The sequence below is a fragment of the Macrotis lagotis genome, chromosome 2 (assembly GCF_037893015.1).
Source record: "Macrotis lagotis isolate mMagLag1 chromosome 2, bilby.v1.9.chrom.fasta, whole genome shotgun sequence".
Lineage (NCBI taxonomy): Eukaryota > Metazoa > Chordata > Mammalia > Peramelemorphia > Peramelidae > Macrotis > Macrotis lagotis.
In genome coordinates, this window is record NC_133659.1 from 224465594 (window position 1) to 224486608 (window position 21015).

The 21015-nt window shown below is 35.0% G+C and overlaps 1 protein-coding gene across 1 annotated transcript; it reads right to left on the reverse strand.

Moving 5' to 3' along the window:
- Window positions 1-920: 920 nt before the first annotated feature.
- LOC141514292 (coiled-coil domain-containing protein 40-like) lies at window positions 921-20734 on the reverse strand. Its single transcript, XM_074224990.1, has 3 exons — window positions 20550-20734; window positions 7674-7832; window positions 921-1974 (listed from the first exon to the last, which is right to left on the reverse strand). The coding sequence occupies exons 1-3, from the start codon at window positions 20700-20702 to the stop codon at window positions 1729-1731; spliced, it is 558 nt and encodes a 185-aa protein (XP_074081091.1). The 5' UTR covers window positions 20703-20734; the 3' UTR covers window positions 921-1728.
- Between the last annotated feature and the right edge of the window lie 281 nt (window positions 20735-21015).

The window sequence follows — 21015 nt, forward strand, 5'->3', positions numbered from 1 at the left end:
CCTGGTTCAAGCCCTCATCATCTCATCTGGATTCATTGGGGAAAAAAACCATTTTCCTGCCTTTTCTAATCTTCCTCCCAAATTGCTGCCAAAATGATTTAACTGAAGTCAATATCTAACCAAGCCATTCCCCTGCTCCCTATTATCTTTAGGATCCTTTATCTGGCATTTAAGGTCCATCACAACTTGGTTTCAATCTATCTTTTTCCAATTATCAGTTTCATGTACTGTGGTATAAGGACAAGCTGGCCTTATTCTTCCTTTTATAGGATATTATGTCTCCCTGACTCTTAGAAATCTGGGTTTCTTTTAAGGCTCAAAATCTATCTTCTATATGAAGCCCCTCCTGATCACTTATTATCTTGTCTCAGTTTATTGTATATACATATATGTAATAAATATATGTCCATATATATGACATATCTCTACTGATAGGATTAGGGATAACTCATTTCTGTGAAATAATTTTGTGTGAGATGGCACAGTTCACAGAATGCTAGGTTTGAAGTCAGACCTGAATTCAAATCTAATTTCAGATATTTAATAGTTGTGTAACCTTGAGCAAATCATTTAACCTGTCTGCCTGTTTCCTAAAACTGTAAAATGAGGAGAATAATAAGTGCCTACCCCAGAGGGTTGTTATGGGGATCAAATGTGTGGGCCACACAGTAAGAACTATATAGATTCTATCAATTATTCTTGTTAATATTCTTATTCTTCTATACCCAGCATCTAGCATAGGGTCTGGTTTTATATATATATATATATATATATATATATATATATATATAGAGAGAGAGAGAGAGAGAGAGAGAGAGAGAGAGAGAGAGAGACAGACAGACAGACAGACAGAGACAGAGAGTAGGTAAATAACAAAAACAAAAGACAGATCCTATATTAATTTTTTTATTTTGTTACTAAGAAAAATTTTTAAGGAAAAATATCTTACAGCATTTTCTCTGTACTATATTAGTGTTTAGAGAAGTCGGCAGTTAGAAATTGAAAGAAGAAAAAAGCATCACAACTTTTGAGGTGGAGAAAATGAATGGGAACATGTGGTAAATACAACAAATATTTCTAATATTAAAAACTATAGTGTTATTATAGTTCTCATTTGTATTTATTAAGTAGTCACTCTAAGTTTAATTATAATTTAGTGTATAAGTTTGAAATGACAGGACCTTTTATTTCTTATATTTTTAGTGTCTATGGAAAGAAATGATTTCTTTAGACTTTTGTTATACGAGCCTCCAAAGAGTAAAAATCATTGTCTAAGTTCTTAAAAAGATGCTTTCTAGATTTTAAAGAAAGTTGCTAGTAAGACAAAGGATATAGTTTTTTAAAAGGATCTTTGCTGCCAAGACATGCTATTCCTTTGTCCTTTATGCTTTAAGCTGCTAAAATCTGTGATGACAAAAGGATAAATAACATTTCCCTGGGGCCATTCTGATGTATAGAACCCTTTAATTTGTAAAAGTGGACATTTTGATTTGTATTCAGGGGTTTTGTATTTGTACTCAAAGGAGTGAAAAATTCATAGATTACTTGACTATGGTTTTTTAAGAGATATTAAGAGATCCTGCTCTATTGGCCTGGTAATATATCATAAAATACTCCCCCATCTTTGTTTACAGAGAAACTATTAAAACGTGGTTCTCTATAGTTAAAATTCACAGATTTCCTCTCTCACATGCTGGCTTTCAGGAGATGTAACCTGTCCTGTCCTCTCTAAGAAGGAACTAATTCTGGCTTGGCTGACATTGCTTGGTTGAGCTTTTGAAGTGCAGCCTGGAAATGGGGATATTCTTTTGCAACATGGTCTAGAATGCTGCATATGAGATTCATTCGGGCTTCCTGTTTCTTCCTTTCATTCTTCAGAGTTTGTTCAGCTCGGTACTGGCATACATATTTTCCATCCTTTACAGCCTGGAGATACTTTGCATGGTTCTGAAGCATTACAAGTTCTGTAAAGTTCTTAGAAAGGAAAAGAGAGATATCAGACTAAAAATAAAATAAAACACAAACTCAGTAAATGATAAACACAAGAAAACTTAGTAACTAAAAGAAGTGATCACTGAAAAATGGTCTTTAGATAAAGAGATATATATATATATATATATATATATATATATATATACATAGTCTTTCATTGTCTTAAAAAGAAGGTAGAAGAATATGCCCTATCAGGTTCAGAGTTGATTCAGTGAAATCCAATCCACAAAGTTAAGTGGCAGAGGAAAGAAGGCAAAAAGTCATACTTAGCAAGAGATCCATCAAAAAATATATTTCTCTATACATATTAGAGAAGATTAGAATGACAGTTTGAATTTTTTCCCATTGTCATTTCAACTTCCTTTTGGTGCTATTATGTTGTGATATGGTAGTGAATGGGGGTTCTTAAAGGCGGAGTGTGAGCTCTGGAAATCATTCCTATGATCTGGTGATAAGAAAATGTCTGTAATTTAAGGATCAATATGTCTGCCCAACAATAAAATTATACATTTCCTTGAAGTCTTCATCCTTATCTTCATAAATCTATTAGCACTTGAAAAGATAAGGAAAGAGAAGGGAGAATGGGTGGTAGGTAATACATAATGGTAATTAACCATTTTTCTTAAATAAAGATAAATAGTTCTTGACCAATCAATTGGGAAAGAATATAACTTAAAATTTTTTTTTTTAACTAGCAGGGATAAATTTGCAGTGATTTAAGTGATTGTGTCTTGGTCCATTCTCTTCATCACTGTGAATTTTCATGAAAAAATGATCAAGGTTAAGAGTTCCTTTTGGTCATAGGACAAAATTAAGCCAACTATAGATTCATCAATATTAGGCTTAAACTAAATTGGAGCTTCATCAGCTCCCCAGAGTTAGGCTGATAAAATGAAATAGTCTAGGATAGAGAGATATTACAATTACTCCAAGAGGACAAACTGTAATTTGTTGATTGGATAAATTTGTTATATTCATTCCAGAAGGGAATTTCTTGAAATACACAACTTAACAGGAAAGTCAAAGTTAAAGGAAGGGGAAGGTTCCAATGAGAGAGGGCAGGTTATCATCAAGGAACCAAAGATGAGGCAATTAAAATTGCATTTTTAGTGTTGTAGGACCTGTTAAACTATGACTTTCATGATTCATTTTATAGTCTTTAAATTGTGGTTTATATGAACTTTCTCATGTTAATATAACATATATGAAGATGTTTGCTTCTAAAAATTTTATAACTGTAGTATCATCCTTTCTCTGGGGAATATAAAAGCACTGAAACTGCTTGCTTGAGAATACAGATAAAAAATATATCAATAATTAAGGTCTTTCCCCCTTTTGTTTGGATCTTTGTGTATTCAAAGTTTGTTCCACTCTACCTAATATAACCTGAGTTAATATTCAAATATAGAATCCCAAGGGGAAAAGCTGTAAGCACTGCAATCATAGTATTCTAATATTGGCTAAGTAATACAGAAGCAGAACTCTCTGGGAAGATTCATGCCCATATTAATTGACTATTATCCCAATACTGGTATAATCTGAATTGTTTTTCACTTTCTTTTGTTTTTAACCCCTTAACCCAACTGAGGACATCTACCCCTCCATCTCTGATTATGTAAATCCTAATGGACTCCTAGCACCTGGGAAGGGAGAAAAGTCCCTCTAAATCCTCTATTAGTATTTTCCCCCCACCTTAATATTTTTAAAAATCTTATTTTCTTTCAACCAGCACTTTCTATCCTCACTTCCCCTCTTCCCCCAAATATATAATGAAAGAAAAACAAAACTCATTATTAAACAAGTATAGTTAAGCAAAACAGATTTCTACATTGGTCACATTAAAAAAAAATTCTCATTCTGTCCTTCATTTCTCTATAAAAACTTGGGTAGCTTGTTTCCTCACTAGTCTTCAGAAATCATAGTCATTACAATGATCAGAATTTCTAATTCTTTCAAAGTTGTTTGCCTTTAGTATGCTATCAATGTTATCTTGGTAGAATGTTCTTCTGGTTCTGTTTATTTTACTCTGATTTTCATTCAAGTCTCCTCAGGTTTCTCAAACCAACCCCTCCATCTTTTCTTTTTTGTTGTTTGTTTGTTTGCTTTTAGGTTTTGCAAGGCAAATGGAGTTAAGTGGCTTGCCCAAGGCCACACAGCTAGGTAATTAGTAAGTGTCTGAGATCAGATTTGAACCCAGGTACTCCTGACTCCAAGGCCAGTGCTTTATCCACTACGCCACCTAGCCGCCCCCCTTCATCTTTTCTTACAGCACAATGATATCCCATCATATTTATATACCATAAAATTTCCCCCAATTGACTCAGGACTCTTATTCTTCACCACCTCTAAAAGATTTAGAAGTATTTTTGTTACATCTTTAGAGTTTGTTCTGCTTAGAAACAATCTTTTATCTTCCCTTAGATTCCCCTTATCCTCCTATATCCCTGTTTGAGTGAAATCTATTTTTGTACCTGTGTTTTTGTTTTTGTTCATTCCTTTAACCAGATGAGGTTCAAGTGTCAGTTTTTCTTTTCACCTGTTCCTCCTTATTTGTATTGATGTTTATTTGTATACACTGATTATGTGAAAGAAATTTCTAACATTTCTTTCTCTTTACTCCCTAGCATAAACCCCTTAGGACCAGGACCTCCTAGTCATCTTTCCTCTCTTTCTATTCTTTTCTTAAAGATCCTCAAGTCATAGACTCCCTCAATGACCCTGATGATCATGGGGTTCAGAGGGGAAACACATCATCTTTCCATATTTGAATGTAATCAGTTCATCCTTGTTGTCCCTTATAATTATTAATTCATATTTACCTTTTTTATGTTTCTCTTAACTCCTTTGTTTGAACTTCAAAATCTCTATGCAACTTTAGTCATTTCATAAAGAATGCTTTAAAGATTCGTTTTTTTTTTCTCTGTCTTCTTGACTGTAAACCCATGTCCTTTGCCTTCTGGAATGTTTTATTCCAAGTTCTCTGCTCCTTAATGGTGGTGGCTTTTAAATTGTGTATGACCCTGCATGTGACTTCTTGATACTTGAATTCTTTTTTTGGGGGGCTACATGCAATATTTTTTCCCTTAACCTGGGAGTTCTAGCTATGATGTTCCTAGGAATTTTCAGTTTTAACTCTTTTTCAGGAGGTAACCAACAGAGTCAATGACTTCTATTTGGTCCATTCTTATTTTCAGGGACCTTATTGCTTGGGTAAAGCTTTGTACCTCATGCTAACTTGTTAATTCCCTTTCCAATTCTTTCTTCAAGAGTTCTCCATTCTTTTTGCTTTTGTTTTTTTGCAAGGCAATGGGTAATTATTAAGTGTCTGAGGTAGAATTTGAACTCAGGTCCTCTTGATTCTAAGGCCAGTGACGCTATCCACTTAGCTGCCCTAACAAAAACCCTTTTAAAAGAAAACTTGCTTTATATCTTCTGGGAATTGTATTTGGATTTATGCCCAAGTTATTTTTTTTTTCAAGATGTTGCTTGGAGATGTTTTGGAGTCATTTTCTTTCTTGATTTATGTCTCAAGCATTCTTGTTATCATAAAAAGCTTTTTATGGTCTGATTCTTTGTGTTTGTTGTTTCATCCTTTCAGACCACTTTTGAATTTTGTATTTTATATGAATGAGGCAAAGTGTGCCACTCTTGTGCTTTTTGGGGAATTGAATCTTGTGTTATCCCAGGATCTTAGGGACAAGTTGGGCTGGGGACTGCAAACTTTGAGTACTCCCAAAGTTTATCCAAGGCAACATAATCTTGAGTTCTACAAATTCCTAATCAGAGTTTAATTCTATACTACTATCAGCCAGCTGGGAAACTGCTATTTCAGAGTGAGAGAATTATGGATACTCCCTTTGGCTTGGGAATCCTGCCTTGTTATTCCTCTGCACACTTCAGACTGGGCTGGAAGCTGGATTTGTTCCTAGAATGTGAACCACACTGCAGCTGCTTGCTTCTGAACTTTCTCTCCCTCTTGGTCCGTAACCACTCTAGAATACCACTACTGGGCTCAGGTCCTCTCCTCAGTACACCCTAGATCTGGTTACCTCAAAGCTTATAACTGCCACCTGTTCCTATTGGGTTCCCTAAAATGTTTCTGAGAGTTCCTCTTACCCAGGGGCACAGACTTTCCCTTACACTGGAGTGCTCCCCTGGGGAGCCAATTTCTTTTTCTAAGATAGGATTATTTAAATATTCTTTTTCTCTCTGCTAATATGGGCAATTTAAATTTTTAAAAATATTCATCCATTTAATTCAGATAGTTTTATTGGTATAAAATTGGGCAAAATAGCTTCTAGGAATTGCTTTTGCTTCATCTTTATTGGTTGTTCACTATTTTAAATTTTGAAACTGGTAATTACTCCTTTTTTTAAAATCAAATTAACCAATGGCTGATATATTTATCATTTTTGTTATAAAATCAGCATCTAGTTTTATTATTTTAATTTTTAAAATTTTCACTTTTATTAATCTCTCCTTTGATTTTTAAAGTATTTTAAAAGAAATTTGTTTTTCTAGTTGATCTCTTTTTGACATAAGTATTTAGATTTGTAAAATTTCGCAGAAGTATTTCTTTGATTTCATCCCACAAATTTTGGTTTGTTGCCTCATTGTCATGATCTTTAATGAAATTTAATGAAATGATTAATTCTTTAACTCATTCATTTTTTAAGGATTGGATTATTTAGTTTCCATTAATTTTTAAGCTTTGTTTCAAAAACTTTATTGAATGTAATTTTTATTGCATTATGGTCCAAAAAAGAACATTTAATATTTCTGCTTTTCTGTATTTGTGAGGCATTCTTAAATATATGGTCAGACTTTTTTTTAGGATGCCACACACTAAGAAATGGTGTGCTAAGAAATAGCTATGGCCCTTTCTAGCAGCAATAGAGGCTCAGACACCAGGAAAAGAGTTCAGTCTCAGTTTCAGCTTCTAGCCTTGTGTATATTTTTGGGAAAATCCTGAGTTTTTGAAGGAAATGCTTTGTACCTGGCCACTTCCTAAATGCTTTAGCCTTGAGTTAATCGTGTCCTCTGGCTAAATATAGTACAGATAAATGAATTGATGGAACTGTGAGTGACAGTTTTAGGAGGTGGACCCAGAATATCATCTTTCAGAGAATCCAGCCAGCAAGTAAAAGTTGGAAGAGATAATTCAGCTGGGGCACTGTATGTGTAAAAAGGAAAGCTACAGTGCCATTTTAAGAAGCTGCCATATCCCCACCCTAGTCTGGGGGTAGATTTGGAGGACTGGGGCACTTCTCAACATCTCTATCCTTCCTGAGGCCTCACTTAGCCCATCTGGAAATGCAAGTCTTGGTGTATTTTCCTTTTTTCTTCCCTAACTCACTGGGCACTGAGTTATCAAATAATTTTTCATTTGGAAAAGTCTTTGCAATCAAATGTAGGCATTCAAATGAATAGGAGAAACTATGTGAATCTCTTCTCATTTGAACTCTTAGAAGTCACATACAGGGTCCTCCATCTAACTGTTATAATCAGGGTATCTGATTTCTCTAGTCAGAGAAGATCATCAAATAAAAGCTCATAGCAATGTAGTACCTGGTAGCATCAATAGCCTGAATATAGACTTTGTGCTCTCACAATGGCAGGGTTTGTTTTAGGTTCTGCTAACCTGTGTGCATCTACCTGACTGAACAAAATAATCAATTTACCTGTCTTTTAAGTTCTGTGAGCTTGCTGATTCTGGTATCAAGTTGGTCAGTCTCTTTCTGTAGATTGTCAAGCTTTTTCTGCTTTTCTACAAGGGATTGACTTAGGGATTTTTGATTTTCTTCCATCTCAGAGATGCTTTGGTCACATTCTTCAGTGAGCTATGAAAGGAAAATGAATTATGAGATTAAAAACAATAGACAAAGGTATTATCTTAGCTCCTGCCAATATGACAGTCACACAATAATTGATAAATAAATCAATGATCTATGCTAAATATTAAGGATACAATATGTGCCTGACAGTTTGCAATAGTCTTGATGGCAATATAAAATTCAAGGCATTGAAAGGGATACAAAGGATATATAAGATAGCCCTTATTAACCAGGGGGACAAAATTTTAAAAATGAAATAATGAGGGAACAAATCTAATGTTATTCTATATAGTGTTAACTCTAAAACCAATAGAAATTGCAAAGGAAAAAGAGTTCTGTGTAAGTTGTAGTAGCTTCTAGGAGGACTTGGGATATACCTTAAGGCAGATCTGATTAAAATGTTGAACAAAATAATAAAAGAATATATTAATATTAAGATAATGTTAATATGTGGTTTTCTAAGTTAATACAAAGCTAACATGATATAGTGGACAGAGCACTGGATTTAGAGTTATTCTGGCATTAAATCCTATTTCTGACACTAGTTATTTAAATATATTCTTTACCCAAATTTCTTTGCTTTAAAATGGGACTTGAAAATTTTACCTCTTACCTTATAAAGTTATTGTGAGAATTAAATGAAATAATATAAAGTACTTTGCAAACCTTAAGATATTCTATTTATGTTAGTTATTATTAAGACACCATCCTTACCCTCACGGAATCCATAATCTAGGAGGAGAATGAGACAAACATAGTTAACTACTGAGAACAGAGACAGTCTATATATATTTTTGCCTTTCTTTGTATCCCCAGTATTTAATGGGTGCTTAATAAATGCTTATTGTATATATACAATAATGGCAATAGTGTGCCAAGATCAACTGTGAATGACTTAGATATTTCAGCAATAGTAGTCTAAGAAAATTTAATGATAAAAAAATGTTAACCACGTCCAGGAAAAGAACTGTTTGGAATATGAATAAAAATCAAAATATAATTTTTTAATTTTATAAATAAACAAATAAATAGATGCTTACTGTACAACTGAGTATAATATCATGTAAGTGCAATAGACTTGCTAAATAAAGGGTTATATGAGATTGAAGAAGGAAAAGGCATTAGTCACTGGGTGAATGGGAAAATGAAGAGAGAGGGCACTCTAAAGCAAGAACAAGAGCAAAGAACCAGAGTTGGGGGGGCTGTAATCAATGCTGAGCAAAGACATCCTCTTCCCTGCCTTTTCCAGAACTATCTTACTCTATAGTCTGGTTTAATAGGAAATAGGACTTCTTGGTGATAGACTGGATGTTGAGGCATCTCCTTGCTCCAGTAATGCCAGGCAAATTACCAGTATATTATTTTCTTGTCCTTATTTTACAACTAGGGCAACTAGGTGGTGCTGTGGCTAGAGCAAACGGTTTAACCCTGTTTGCCTTAGATCTCTTATCTATAAAATGAACTAGAAAGGAAATGGCAAGCCTCTCCAGTATCTTTGCCAAGAAAACCAGCAATGGACAAAGAGCCAGACTTGACTAAAATGACTGAACAACAACACAGGGGAAGAAACTGAGGCTAGACTTTAAGTGACTTAAGATCACAGAGGAAGCAAGTGTCTGAGCCCAGATATGAACTGTTATCCTGACTCCAGGTTCAGCACTAAACATTAAGCCCACCTTTAGCCCACTGAGTCTGCCTACAGAAGAATAAAAAATGTAAAGGGGACAAGATTATGAAGGACTTTGAATAACATACAGAACATTTTGTATTTGCTCCTAGAGGTAATGAGAAGCTTTTGGAGTGTAATGAGTGGGGGTACAGAGTGGAACAGGATGGAGTGGAGGTGCCAGGACAAGACCTTTGTTTTAGGAAACAGCAGCATGGATCAAAGTGGAAAGAGTTGAGGCAGACAGTAAAAGTAAAAAGCTGAAGCATATTGAAGTTTGAGTTTCTGTTGAACCCAAATGACATAAAGTCATGGATTATGGAAAAAAAGTCTTAGGGTCTTAAAGTTTTAGCCAAAATTTATTAGGCTGTTACATTTTTAAAAGCTACTTGTTTCATATGAAAACAAAAGAGCCTCTGTGCAAATAATGGGATGTACCCCAAAATGATACTTTTTTAGACAATTAGACAAAATGAAATCTGTTTTCATAAAACTACTGTTGCTGAATAGTAATGATTTATCTTGTCATAGAAGTCCTTGAAACTTTACTGTTATAATCTAACATCACAAATTGCATTTGACTTGTTTTCTCTTTCTGTTTGAAAAATATTCTATTCTTGATTTGTTAAATTATTGCAAACTCTATAGGGTAAGGTAATTTTTAGAACTTTCTGGAAGTATTATACAAGAACTATTCTCAAAGGGCTATAAAATTGTGCATATTCTTTAACATAGAAATATCATTGCTAGGTCTGTATCTAAAAAAGACCAAAGAAAAAGGAAATAGTTCTGTATGCACAAAAATATTTATAGCAGCTCTTTTTGTGGTGGCAAAGAACTGGAAATTGAGAGGATGCTTATCAATTAGGGAATGGCTGAACAAGTTGGTATATAAATGTGATGGAATGATATTGTACTATAAGAAATAATGAGGAGATAGTTTCAGAAATCATGTTGAGACTTGTGTAAACTGATACAAAGTGAAGTGAGAAGAAATGGGAGATTATTGTGCACAGTAATAATATTGTAATGATGTTCAACTGTGAAAGGCAAAACTACTCTCATGAAGACAATGCCAAAGGACTCATGATTAAAAAAAAAAATGTTACCTACTCCAGAAAGAGAACTCATGAACTCTGAGTGCAAATTGAAGTATGATTTTCTCATTTTCTTTAGATTTCTTTCTTCTTTTTGAAATATATCTAATATGGAAATATGTTTTGCATGATTCCACAAATATAATTGATATTATATTCTTGTCTTCTCAGTGGTTGTGGGAGAGAGGGGGAAAATTTGGAACTCAAAATTTCAAAAGAAAAGAATGTTAGAAATAAACTAATTAAAAATTTTTAAAAAGTAATCAAGACTTAGACCTTTTTTGTTGAAGTAGAATACTTGGTTGATAGAGATCTCTTTATCAGTCAATAGCCCTCCAAACAACTGTTTGATATAACAAATGTATGTGTGAATATGTATGTGTATATATATTATGATTTCTAATTAATCTGAGTACTGCAGAAAATGTTGAGTGACTCATTTTACTTGCTCTGGTATCATAATTGAATGGTTTACCTTGAACCTTTTAAAATCCTCTGAGCCTTCCACTCACAGAATCATAGAATGTCAATTATGAAGAGATCTCAATAAACATCTAATTGAATCTCTTCATTTTATTGATGAGAAATCTGAATTCCAGAAAGGTAATATACTCAATGGCACAATTAGTTGATGTCAGAGCTGAAACTAGAATCCAAGTTCTTAAATTCTATTCCATTATCCACATTTATTTAACCATTTTCCCATTATTGTATAGAGTATTTAATTTTTTTCTAATTACACATAGTACTGCTTTAAATATCTTTGGACAAATAATCTTTAAAAAATTACACATTCAGAGTATATTCTGTAAGAAAAATGATTATATTGTTTGGGAAAATGATTATACTGTTTAAATCCAACATTATGTGATTAAAGATTATCCACACTCAGAATCTCTCTAGACAATAACAATCTAGTAATACTGGAAATGTTTACAATGTGTTTTGGGTTTCCCCATGTCCTGGATCTACCCAAAACATTCTTGTTTTGCATTATCACATCCAGGACTTGTGATGATTCCTCTGTATTTTGGCTTGCTTGGTTCTTATTCTGGGCATCCTTGCTAAATCCCATATAATGGAAACCTTCCAGAGCCTGGAAAAGAGGGAGTCACACTTCTTACTGGCTCACTTTCCGCTACCAAACAATGATATAAATTTCTTTCTAAAACTATTTCAGATTTTGAGGTCTGTTCTCAAAGGAAACCGAGTCTCTGTGATTCTAGGTTTGTTTTTTAAACAAGGCATTTGCAATGGGAGATAATGAAGGAAAACTTTGTTTTCACAGCCCTGTCCAGGTTGGAGATCATAAAGATAAAGACAGACAAGAAAAGGAAGGAAATCTTTTTTCATGGTTTGTAGAAATATATGGTATTATAAACTAATTACAAACTAAAATTTCTTTCTGAAATGTAATCTCTTTACTGTAAATTTCTTAATTATGATAGTATCCTAGTGGATTTTTGGAGGTTTGCTGCTAGGATTAAGATGCAAACAACATACACTTTACTCATCTTCCTGGAGGGAGATAGATGTTTTGTTTAGTTGAAGGTGATTTCACTTACTAGGGAATAAGTAGAACTAAAGTTATATTGATTCAACAGAATTTAATTTTTAAAATAAACCAGTAGCAAAGTCACCTGAACTGAAATAGACTATACAACTCCAAAAGTAAAAGTACAGCAATTTAATTGGTATTGTAAAAAGGAAAAATCTGTACAGTAGAGATTCAGGAGAATGTTAGATTAGAAGATGATTGAGAAATAAGATGAAATAGACTTAAGGAGTGAAAGTAAAGAGATGTGAGGTATCAGAGTTTAAAATGAAAGGTTATTTTCAAAAATGGTAACCTTTAATCAAAGTTTACTGAAAGGGGGAAAAATTACCAGAGAGAAGGTTTAAAGTAAGTAGCAATAGAAGGACAATGGATGGAAAGTTAAAGAAAGTTTGCCCTGACAGTGTGAAATGGAGGGTTTGAAAATCAAGAGTTGGGAGTTTTGGAAAGAAGTTTGTGAAGTTTTTTGATTCCATTAAGATAGAAGTATTTAGAGGTGGCTAGGTGGTGCAGTGGATAAAGAACCAGCCCTGTAGTCAGTAGTACCTGGGTTCAAATCCGGTCTCAGACACTTAATAATTACCTAGCTGTGTGGCCTTGGGCAAGCCACTTAACTCCATTTGCCTCGCAAAAATCTTAAAAAAAAAAAGATAGAAGTATTTGTGAAACTTTCTATTGGAAAACCTATTAGCAATTTCAGACAGACAATAGTATATCAAGTTTTAACATTTGCCAAAATGGAAACAACAGAAATAAATTTGTGGCATGAAATTATTTGAGTATGCAAACTAAAAAATATTAGATGCCCCATTAGAAGGGCATATACTGGTCTTCAGCCTCATGGACCCCAAAATGAAAGGTAGTGGGAATATGAGACTATCGATAAGAATCTTTGAAAGTAAACTATCTAGGGGCAGCTAGATGGTGCAGTGGATAGAGTATGGGCCCTCAAGTCAAGAGTGCCTGAGTTCAAATCTAACTTCAGACACTTAATAATTACCTAGCTGTGTGGCCTTGGGCAAGACACTTAACCCCATTGTCTTGCAAAAAAAATTAAAAAAAGAAAGTAACCTAAAAGCAGTGGGCCCTAAAATTTGAGGTGCAGGCAGTTAATGGACCTTGGGAAAATTGAGATTTTGAATATTGTCATTTGTAATTATGAATCTAGATCTAATTTGTTGAAATTTGTCCTGAAATCAACTTATAATGTAATCTCATTTATGGTGAGAAGTGTTCTCTTATTAGGAAAACTGTGGTAAATCAGAACTTAATGAAAAATACACTGGATAGTTGACATTAAGGTATGATGCTTTGAAACTACATGGATCAGCAATGTAAAGACTAGCAAATTGCCTTCTGTGGGGAGTGGGGGAAGAGAAGTAAAATTAGGGGAAAAATTGTAAAACTCAAAATAAAATCTTTTATTTTTAGGTTTTTGCAAGGCAAATGGGGTTAAGTGGCTTGCCCAAGCCCACACAGCTAGGTAATTATTAAGTGTCTGAGGTCACATTTGAACCCAGGTACTCCTGACTCCAGGGCAGGTGCTTTATCCACTAAGCCATCTAGCCGCCCCAAATAAAATCTTTAAAAAAAAAAAAAAGAAACTACATGGATCAGGAAAACCTGAGTTCAAATATGATCTTGGAAATACTAGCTGTGTGACTTTAAGCACGTTGCTTTACCTGTTTGCCTCAGTTTTCTCATCTGTAAATAATATTAAGTACCTACATCCTAAGGTTGTTGTGAGGATTCAGTGAAATAAATTGTAAAATGCTTTGCACAGTATCTAGCAGGTGGTGGGAGGCACTTTACAAATGTTAACTATTATCATATTAATTAATTATAATCTCACTATAATGTTTTTTTAATGTGATTGATATAGAAAGTTAAATTGATAGATGCTGGTTTTCTATATGAGAGAATTCAGGGATATATTCAAATAAATTGATATTATTTGACTAGCAAAAAGTTTTGAGTTATGTTCTAAAAATATATATAATTGTTTAATGTTATTGTTAGAATTATAATTTTTCTCATGAATTTTGGGAACCTATTATAAAATAAGAATTATTTAAGAGATGCTATTAATTGAAAAAATGTTTCATTAGAAACATTACTTCTTTTTTAATCTAGAGTTGTTAGATTATGAATCATGCCATTTAAAAATGAGGTCACAATGAAAATTTTAAGTATTTAATTAGGTATATTTTTCTTTAAAATGGAAAATAATAACATACTGGTTTTGGGAAAAAGGATGTTTAAATTGTTCTCACCTGGGAGGTTGGGACTTTCCATTTGGGCAGGATAATAAAATCTTATCAGTATGTTGTAAAGTTCTGATTTTAAGTATGAGAAATTAATACCACTCCCAGCCAAAGTGGGAGGTAAAAGGGTTAAGGGATTGGCCCAAGGTCACAAGTTGGCAAGTATCAAGTGTCTGAGGTCAATTTAAACTCAGGCCCTCTGGACTCCACAGCTGTAGCTCTATCTACTGTACTACCTAGCTGTTGTTTTAATGAACTCCCTTTGATACTTTAACTCAGCTTGTTGTTTCTGTAACTGTGCTTGCATTAATATGAGAATGTTGGGTTCTTGAAAATACCAAAGGAGGAATTTCTAGGAAAAATAATTTTTCCAAGTAAATTATTACACTATTTAAATGTGATTAATGACAACACCCAGAATGTTGCCTGACCTCAATAACTCTAGGAATGCTAGAATTAACAAGGTAATCTGGAACTCCTCCAGGTCCTGGATTTACCGAAAGCATTCTTGTTTTGTTTACCCTACCCAGGACTTATGATGGATCTGCACAAGCTTGTATTTGGGATGCCTCTATGTTTTTGGCTCATGTGGTCCCTGGAATTCTTGTCCTGAGTACCCTTTTTAAACTCTAACTCTAACTCTAAATATCTTTTTTTTTTTTTGAGAATATAATAGATTTATTTTATTTTTATTTTTTGACTTTGCCCAAGGTCCCTTCTTTATTTTTTAATTTAATTTTATTTATTTTGAGTTTTTACAATTTTCCCCCCTAATCTTTCTTCCCCCCCCCAGAAGGCAGCTTGTTAGTCTTCACAATGTTTCCATGGTATACACTGATCTAAACTGAATATGATAAGAGAGAAATTGTATCCTTAAAGAAGAAAAATAAAGTATAAGAGATAGCAGAATTATATAGTAAAAACAATGGGGTTTTTCCCCCCCTAAATTAAAGGTCTTTGGTCTTTTTTCAAGTTCCATGATTCTTTCTCTGGATCCAGATGGTATTCTCCATCACAGATACCCCAAAATTGTTCCTTATTGTTGTACTGATGGAATGAGTGTGTCCATCAAGGTTTGTCATCACCCCCCATGTTGCTGTTAGGGTGTACAATGGTTTTCTGGTTCTGCTTGTCTCGCTCAGCATCAGTTCATGCAAATCCCTCCAGGCTTCCTTGAATTCCCATGCCTCTTCATTTCTTTTTTTTTTTCAAATGAACTTTAATTTGTGATTACTATTATTACTATAATTTTGTAATAAGAGTAAACATAAACCCTCCCCCACCCCAAGAAAATGAGAAACCTCAAGAAGAGTGTGAGAGAGAGAGGGAAAAAAATGTACTTCAGTCTGTGTTCAGATTCCAATGGCTCTGTCTCTGCGGTGAGTTGCTTTCTTAATCATAAGTCCACCAGAGAACGCTGCTTCAGTTTTTTTTCCCCACAGTTGCTATTATTAGCTGTACCTCCACTCTATTCCTCCCTACTCTCATTTATTCTATTCTCTCCTCTCTCCTTTCATCCTGGCTCTGTTCAAAAAAGTATTGTATCTGAGTACTATCTCTCTCAATCTTCCCTCTCTTCTATCACCTATTCTCCTCTTCTCTCCCCCCATTCCCCCTTATCCCATCCCTTTCTTCTCATTTTTCTCTAGGGTAAGATAGATTTCCTCACCCTATTAATTGTGTATATTATTTCCTCTCTGAGCCATTTCTAATGAGAATGAAGATTCATTCATTCCCCCTTATCTTCCCCCTTTCCACACCATTGAAAAAGCTTTTTCTTGACTCTTATGTGAAATTTCTTATCTTCTTCTTCATCTCCTTTCCCTTCCTCCCAGTACTTTCCTTTATCACCCATTGACTCCATCATACAATTATATTCAGCTCCTTCCTATTGCTTGTCTATGTATGCTTCTGTAATTGCTCTTATAAATGAGAAAGTTCATATGAGTTATCAATATCTTCTTCCTGTGCTGGAATACAAACAGTTCAATATCATTAAGTTCCTCATACTTAGTCCTTCTCATCCACCCCCTTTATGGTTCCCCTGAGTCCTGTACTTGAAGATCAAACTTTCTGTTCAACTCTTATTGTTTCAGTAGTAAAGTTTGAAAGTCCCCTGTTTCATTGAAAGTCCATCTTTTCCCCTGAAAGAGGATGTTCAGTTTTGCTGGGTAGTTGATTCTCAGTTGTAAACCAAGGTCTTTTGCCTTCTGGAATATGATATTGCAATCCCTATGAGCCCTTAATATAGATGCTGCCAGATCCTGTGTAATCTTGACTATGGAGCCTCAGTAGCCTTGTTTCTGGCAGCTTTTAGAATTTTCTCTTTGATTTGGGAGTTTTGGGATCTGGCTATAATATTCCTGGTGGTTTTTCTTTTGGGATCTCTTTCAGGAGGTGACTGGTGAATTCCCTCAATTTCTATTTTATCTTCTGCTTCTAGGATCTTGGGGCAATTTTGATATTTTATTTTGTTGGGAGCCAGGGTCTCTAAGCTGTTTGACACAGTCACAGCAAGAAGCCTCAAGGCAGTCACACTGCCTGATGGAACAACATTTCCTTCTTCAATATATATATATATATAGGGATTCCATGTATACCCATATTTATAGGTCTATTATTGATTGCAAAACTTACTCATCTTAATAGTGCAATGATTATAAAGGAAGGATTTCAGAGAAATTCCTTGAATAAAACAGATTGTGAACTCTGTCCAAATTTAACAGGACTGTCTCTCCCTGAGACATACAAAAGGCTTCAACATGATGAAATCTTTGGAAGATACAGCACTGAGAGTTCCAGGGAGATGTCAGAATATATACAGGGAAAACAGAAGATGGGTCAGATAGAATTCCAGGGAAATTAACAGTTTTGCCCCCCTTATCATACACAGGAATATATGATAAAGATGGTGAGAGAATAGTTAGTATAGGTAACCAATATGTGAACTCTAACAGCCTTAGTTTATTGGGAAAGAATAAAAAGTCATAGAAACCATAGAAACCATATTGTCTACCAATTGAAGGAGTCAACGGACAGGTGGACAAACATAACTACCCTCACTATAGGTTGTCAAGGGAGCATATTGAAAAACATTACATATGCGATACAAAAACATGGAAGCATTCCATTAAACAAATTATATCAAAGATTATTATAAGGAAAGTTCTATTTAATCAATAACTTTACTATGCAGCAACAAACTAGGTAACAGGCAGGTTGAGGTCATCACAGTCTTAGCAGGGACAAGAAAATTAACTACATGATTGATAATCACACTTGTAACCACTACATGATCAAACTTGTAACCATATGAACTATATGATTAATGATGAAAATTGTACACTTTTGTAACCAAGGAAATGATTTTAGTTTTCTTGTTTCATATGATTTTGAGACTATAAAAATAAATCTAAGCAGCTGGACAGTCAGTCAACCTGCTCCTGCCTTTACCCACTTGTTGACTCAACTCATTTTGCCAACTCTATCCCTCCTGTCAAGTTCCAAGAACCCCAGGGAGGCTGGACCCCTGCATTATTTTCTTGAAATATGAAGTCTAGAATCTTTTCCTGATTGTGGCTTTCAGATAGCCCAATAATTTTTAAATTATTTCTTTTGGATCTCTTTTTGAGGCCAATTGTTTTTCCAATGAGATATTTCACATTATCTTCTAATTTTTGGCTTTTTTTTAGAAGAGTTTTATTTCTTCATGATTTCTTGCAAAGTCATTAGCTTCCTTTAGTTCCCTTCTGCATTTTGAAGGAGTTATTTTCTTCAGAGAGCTTTTTTATCTCCTTTTCCAGCTGGCCAATTCTGCTTTTTAAGGCATTGTTGTCCTCATTTGCCTTTTGTTTTGCTTTTTTTCCATTAGACCTGACCTGGTTTTTTAACATATTATTTTCTTCAGTATTTTTTTTGTATTTCTTTCACCAAACTGTTTATTTGGTTTTCATGATTTTTTCTGCATCACTCATTTCTCCTCCCAATTTTTCCTCCACCTCCCTTAATTGCTTTTCAAAGTCTTTTTTGAGCTCATCCATAGTCTGAGCCCATTTTCTATTTCTCTTGGAGGTTTTGGATACAGAAGCTTCGATTTTGTCATCATCTGAGTATGTGTTTTGATCTTCCATGGGACTAAAGTAATTCTCTATGGCCAGATTCTTCTTTTTCTGTGGTTTATTCATTTCCTCAGCCCAAGACCAATCCACAGCACTTCCCAAGGCTTTGGGTTTTTTTTCCCAGACACCCCACTGGGACCTTTATTCCTCCAAAGTCTTATGCTCTCTTGCCTGTGCTTTGATATGTAGATGGCCCCATACTTCCCTTTCCCTTGGAGCTGTAAGGAGGAGTCCTGCTTGGCTATCTTAGTATGGAAGCCCAAACTGCAACCTGGATCTGAGTGTAGGCTAGCAGCAGAGTCCTGACCCAGGGAGAGCAGACAAATCTCTGCAGTCTTCGCTGACCCCATTACTGTTTCTGGGGGTGCAGGCTACTTTCTCCAGATTCTCGCTGCAGGTTCTTTGGTCAGTGCTCCCTCACTCCACACTCATTCTGGTGTAGCAGAATCCTCTCCCTGCCCCTTCAAGCTGTTCTAGGGTTGCACTGCGACCAGAGCTTTTTCCAGTTCTGGGTTCTGGTGAAGCACATCTTTCCCGCAGAATTTCTAAGCTATCTTGGACTGGAAAAATGTATCACTCAGTCTTTCTGTGTGTTCTGCCCCTCTAAATTTTGGCTAGAGTCGTAATTTGTTGGTCTTTGGAGTTTTGGGGGGAAGAGGTTCCCAGGGGATGCGCCTTCACACCACCATCTTCAAGAATATAATCTAAATCTAAATTTCTAAATCAGAGTCTGGACACCAGGGATCCACAGTTCCTTGCTGGCTCACTTCCCTCTACCAAATATCCCCCCCAAAATTTCCTTCTAAAACTATTTTAGATTTTGAGGTCTGTTCTCAAGAACAATTCCCAACAATGGAATTCAATGGGCATGATTATTTTAATAAAATTAAATGTTGGGGCAGCTAGGTGGCGCAGTGGATAGAGCACCGGCCCTGGAGTCAGGAGTCCCTGAGTTCAAATCCAGTTTCAGACACTTAATAATTACCTAGCTGTGTGGCCTTGGGCAAGTCACTTAACCCCATTTGCCTTGCAAAAAAATAAAAAATAAAAAAAAATTAAATTAAATGTTTTTTGTTTTTTACAAAGCAATGGGATTAAGTGACTTGCCCAAAGTCACATAGCTAGGCAATTATTAAGTGTCTGAAGCTGGATTTGAACTCAGGGACTCCTGACTCCAGGACCAGGGCTCTATGCCAACCTATCTGCCCCTAGAATTAAACTTTAATTGGATTCATTGCTATTATTACTACTTATTCAACTTTTCTTTCATCCTGCTAGATTGCTTTCTAAAAAGATTGGGTAGCTAGTTGGTTCAGTGGATAGAGTGCTGGATCTGGAGTCAGGAAGACCTCAATTCAAATCCAGTGTAATTTTTATCTCTTTTGTCCCTAAGTATTTCCTTTACAAAATAAATCAGATTGTTCTCCCAATAATCCTGGCTTTTTGAGTAAATATTTCTTTTTTTTTTTGTTTGTTTGTTTTTACAAGGCAAACGGGGTTAAGTGGCTTGCCCAAGGCCACACAGCTAGGTAATTATTAAGTGTCTGAGACTGGATTTGAAGCCAGGTACTCCTGACTCCAGAGCAGGTGCTTTTTTTCCACTGCTCCACCTAGCCGCCCCTTTGAGTAAATATTTCAAAAGATACATGACTGTAACTGTGTGTGTATTCTCTCCAGTGATGCAAATCACAACCCTTCCATTTCTTGAGTAGTCCTAAAATACCCCAAAACAAAGAAACAAAAATCCAAAATTAAAACAAAATGAGCCATCACCTAGAGATAAAACTTGTGAATAAAACTCTGCAAACTTAGCTATGTTTTTCTAAGACTAGAGATGCACAATCTGTCATCAGGGTCATACTTTAATCATTTCCAGCTTGGCCAGACAAGCCAGAACTTCCTTTGAGGACTCAAAGTCATCTTCATTCACAATAAGCATCACAGTAGGAGACTGAGTCAATGTCATATAAAATAAAAATACTATTAAATTTTCTCCTTTCTTTTTGTTGCATTGCTTACCTACCTTCTGAGTTTCTCTGATTTTCTTCCTAAGCTCCATTTGCTGGTGGTGAAAATTGGTTCTAGTAAGTAGTTTTTTGTCTGTCTTGCTTTGACCTTCTCCCCGAATCACAAAGGACTCTCTGTGAGAGATGGCTGCTTCCATTTCTCGTATCATTTTCTCTTGCTGCTTCTTCAGCTGTGCAAGTTTAACCTAAAGTATGTAAAGAGAGACAGTTAGGATTTCCAAACAGCAAATAATTTTTTTTTAGGTTTTTGCAAGGCAAATGGGGTTAAGCGGTTTGCCCAAGGCCACACAGGTAATTATTAAGTGACTGAGACAGGATTTGAACCCAGGTACTCCTGACTCCAGGATCCATGCTTTATCCACTGCACCACCTAGCCACCCCTTCCAAACAGCAAATAATTATGTAGAGTCAGGTAAAGTATAAAAGTTTTAGAGGTCTGAACTTCTCACTTTCCAGTTCATC

What these genes read in the sequence shown, in the direction of transcription:
- LOC141514292 (XM_074224990.1), bottom strand. Translation starts at nt 20,702, where the DNA reads ATGATACGAGAAATGGAAGCAGCCATCTCTCACAGAGAGTCCTTTGTG. An exon ending in AAATCAGAGAAACTCAGAAG is followed by an intron (nt 7,833 to 20,549) that starts GTAGGTAAGCAA and finishes TTCCTTTCATAG; the next exon opens with CTCACTGAAGAATGTGACCA. An exon ending in TCACAGAACTTAAAAGACAG is followed by an intron (nt 1,975 to 7,673) that starts GTAAATTGATTA and finishes TTCCTTTCTAAG; the next exon opens with AACTTTACAGAACTTGTAAT.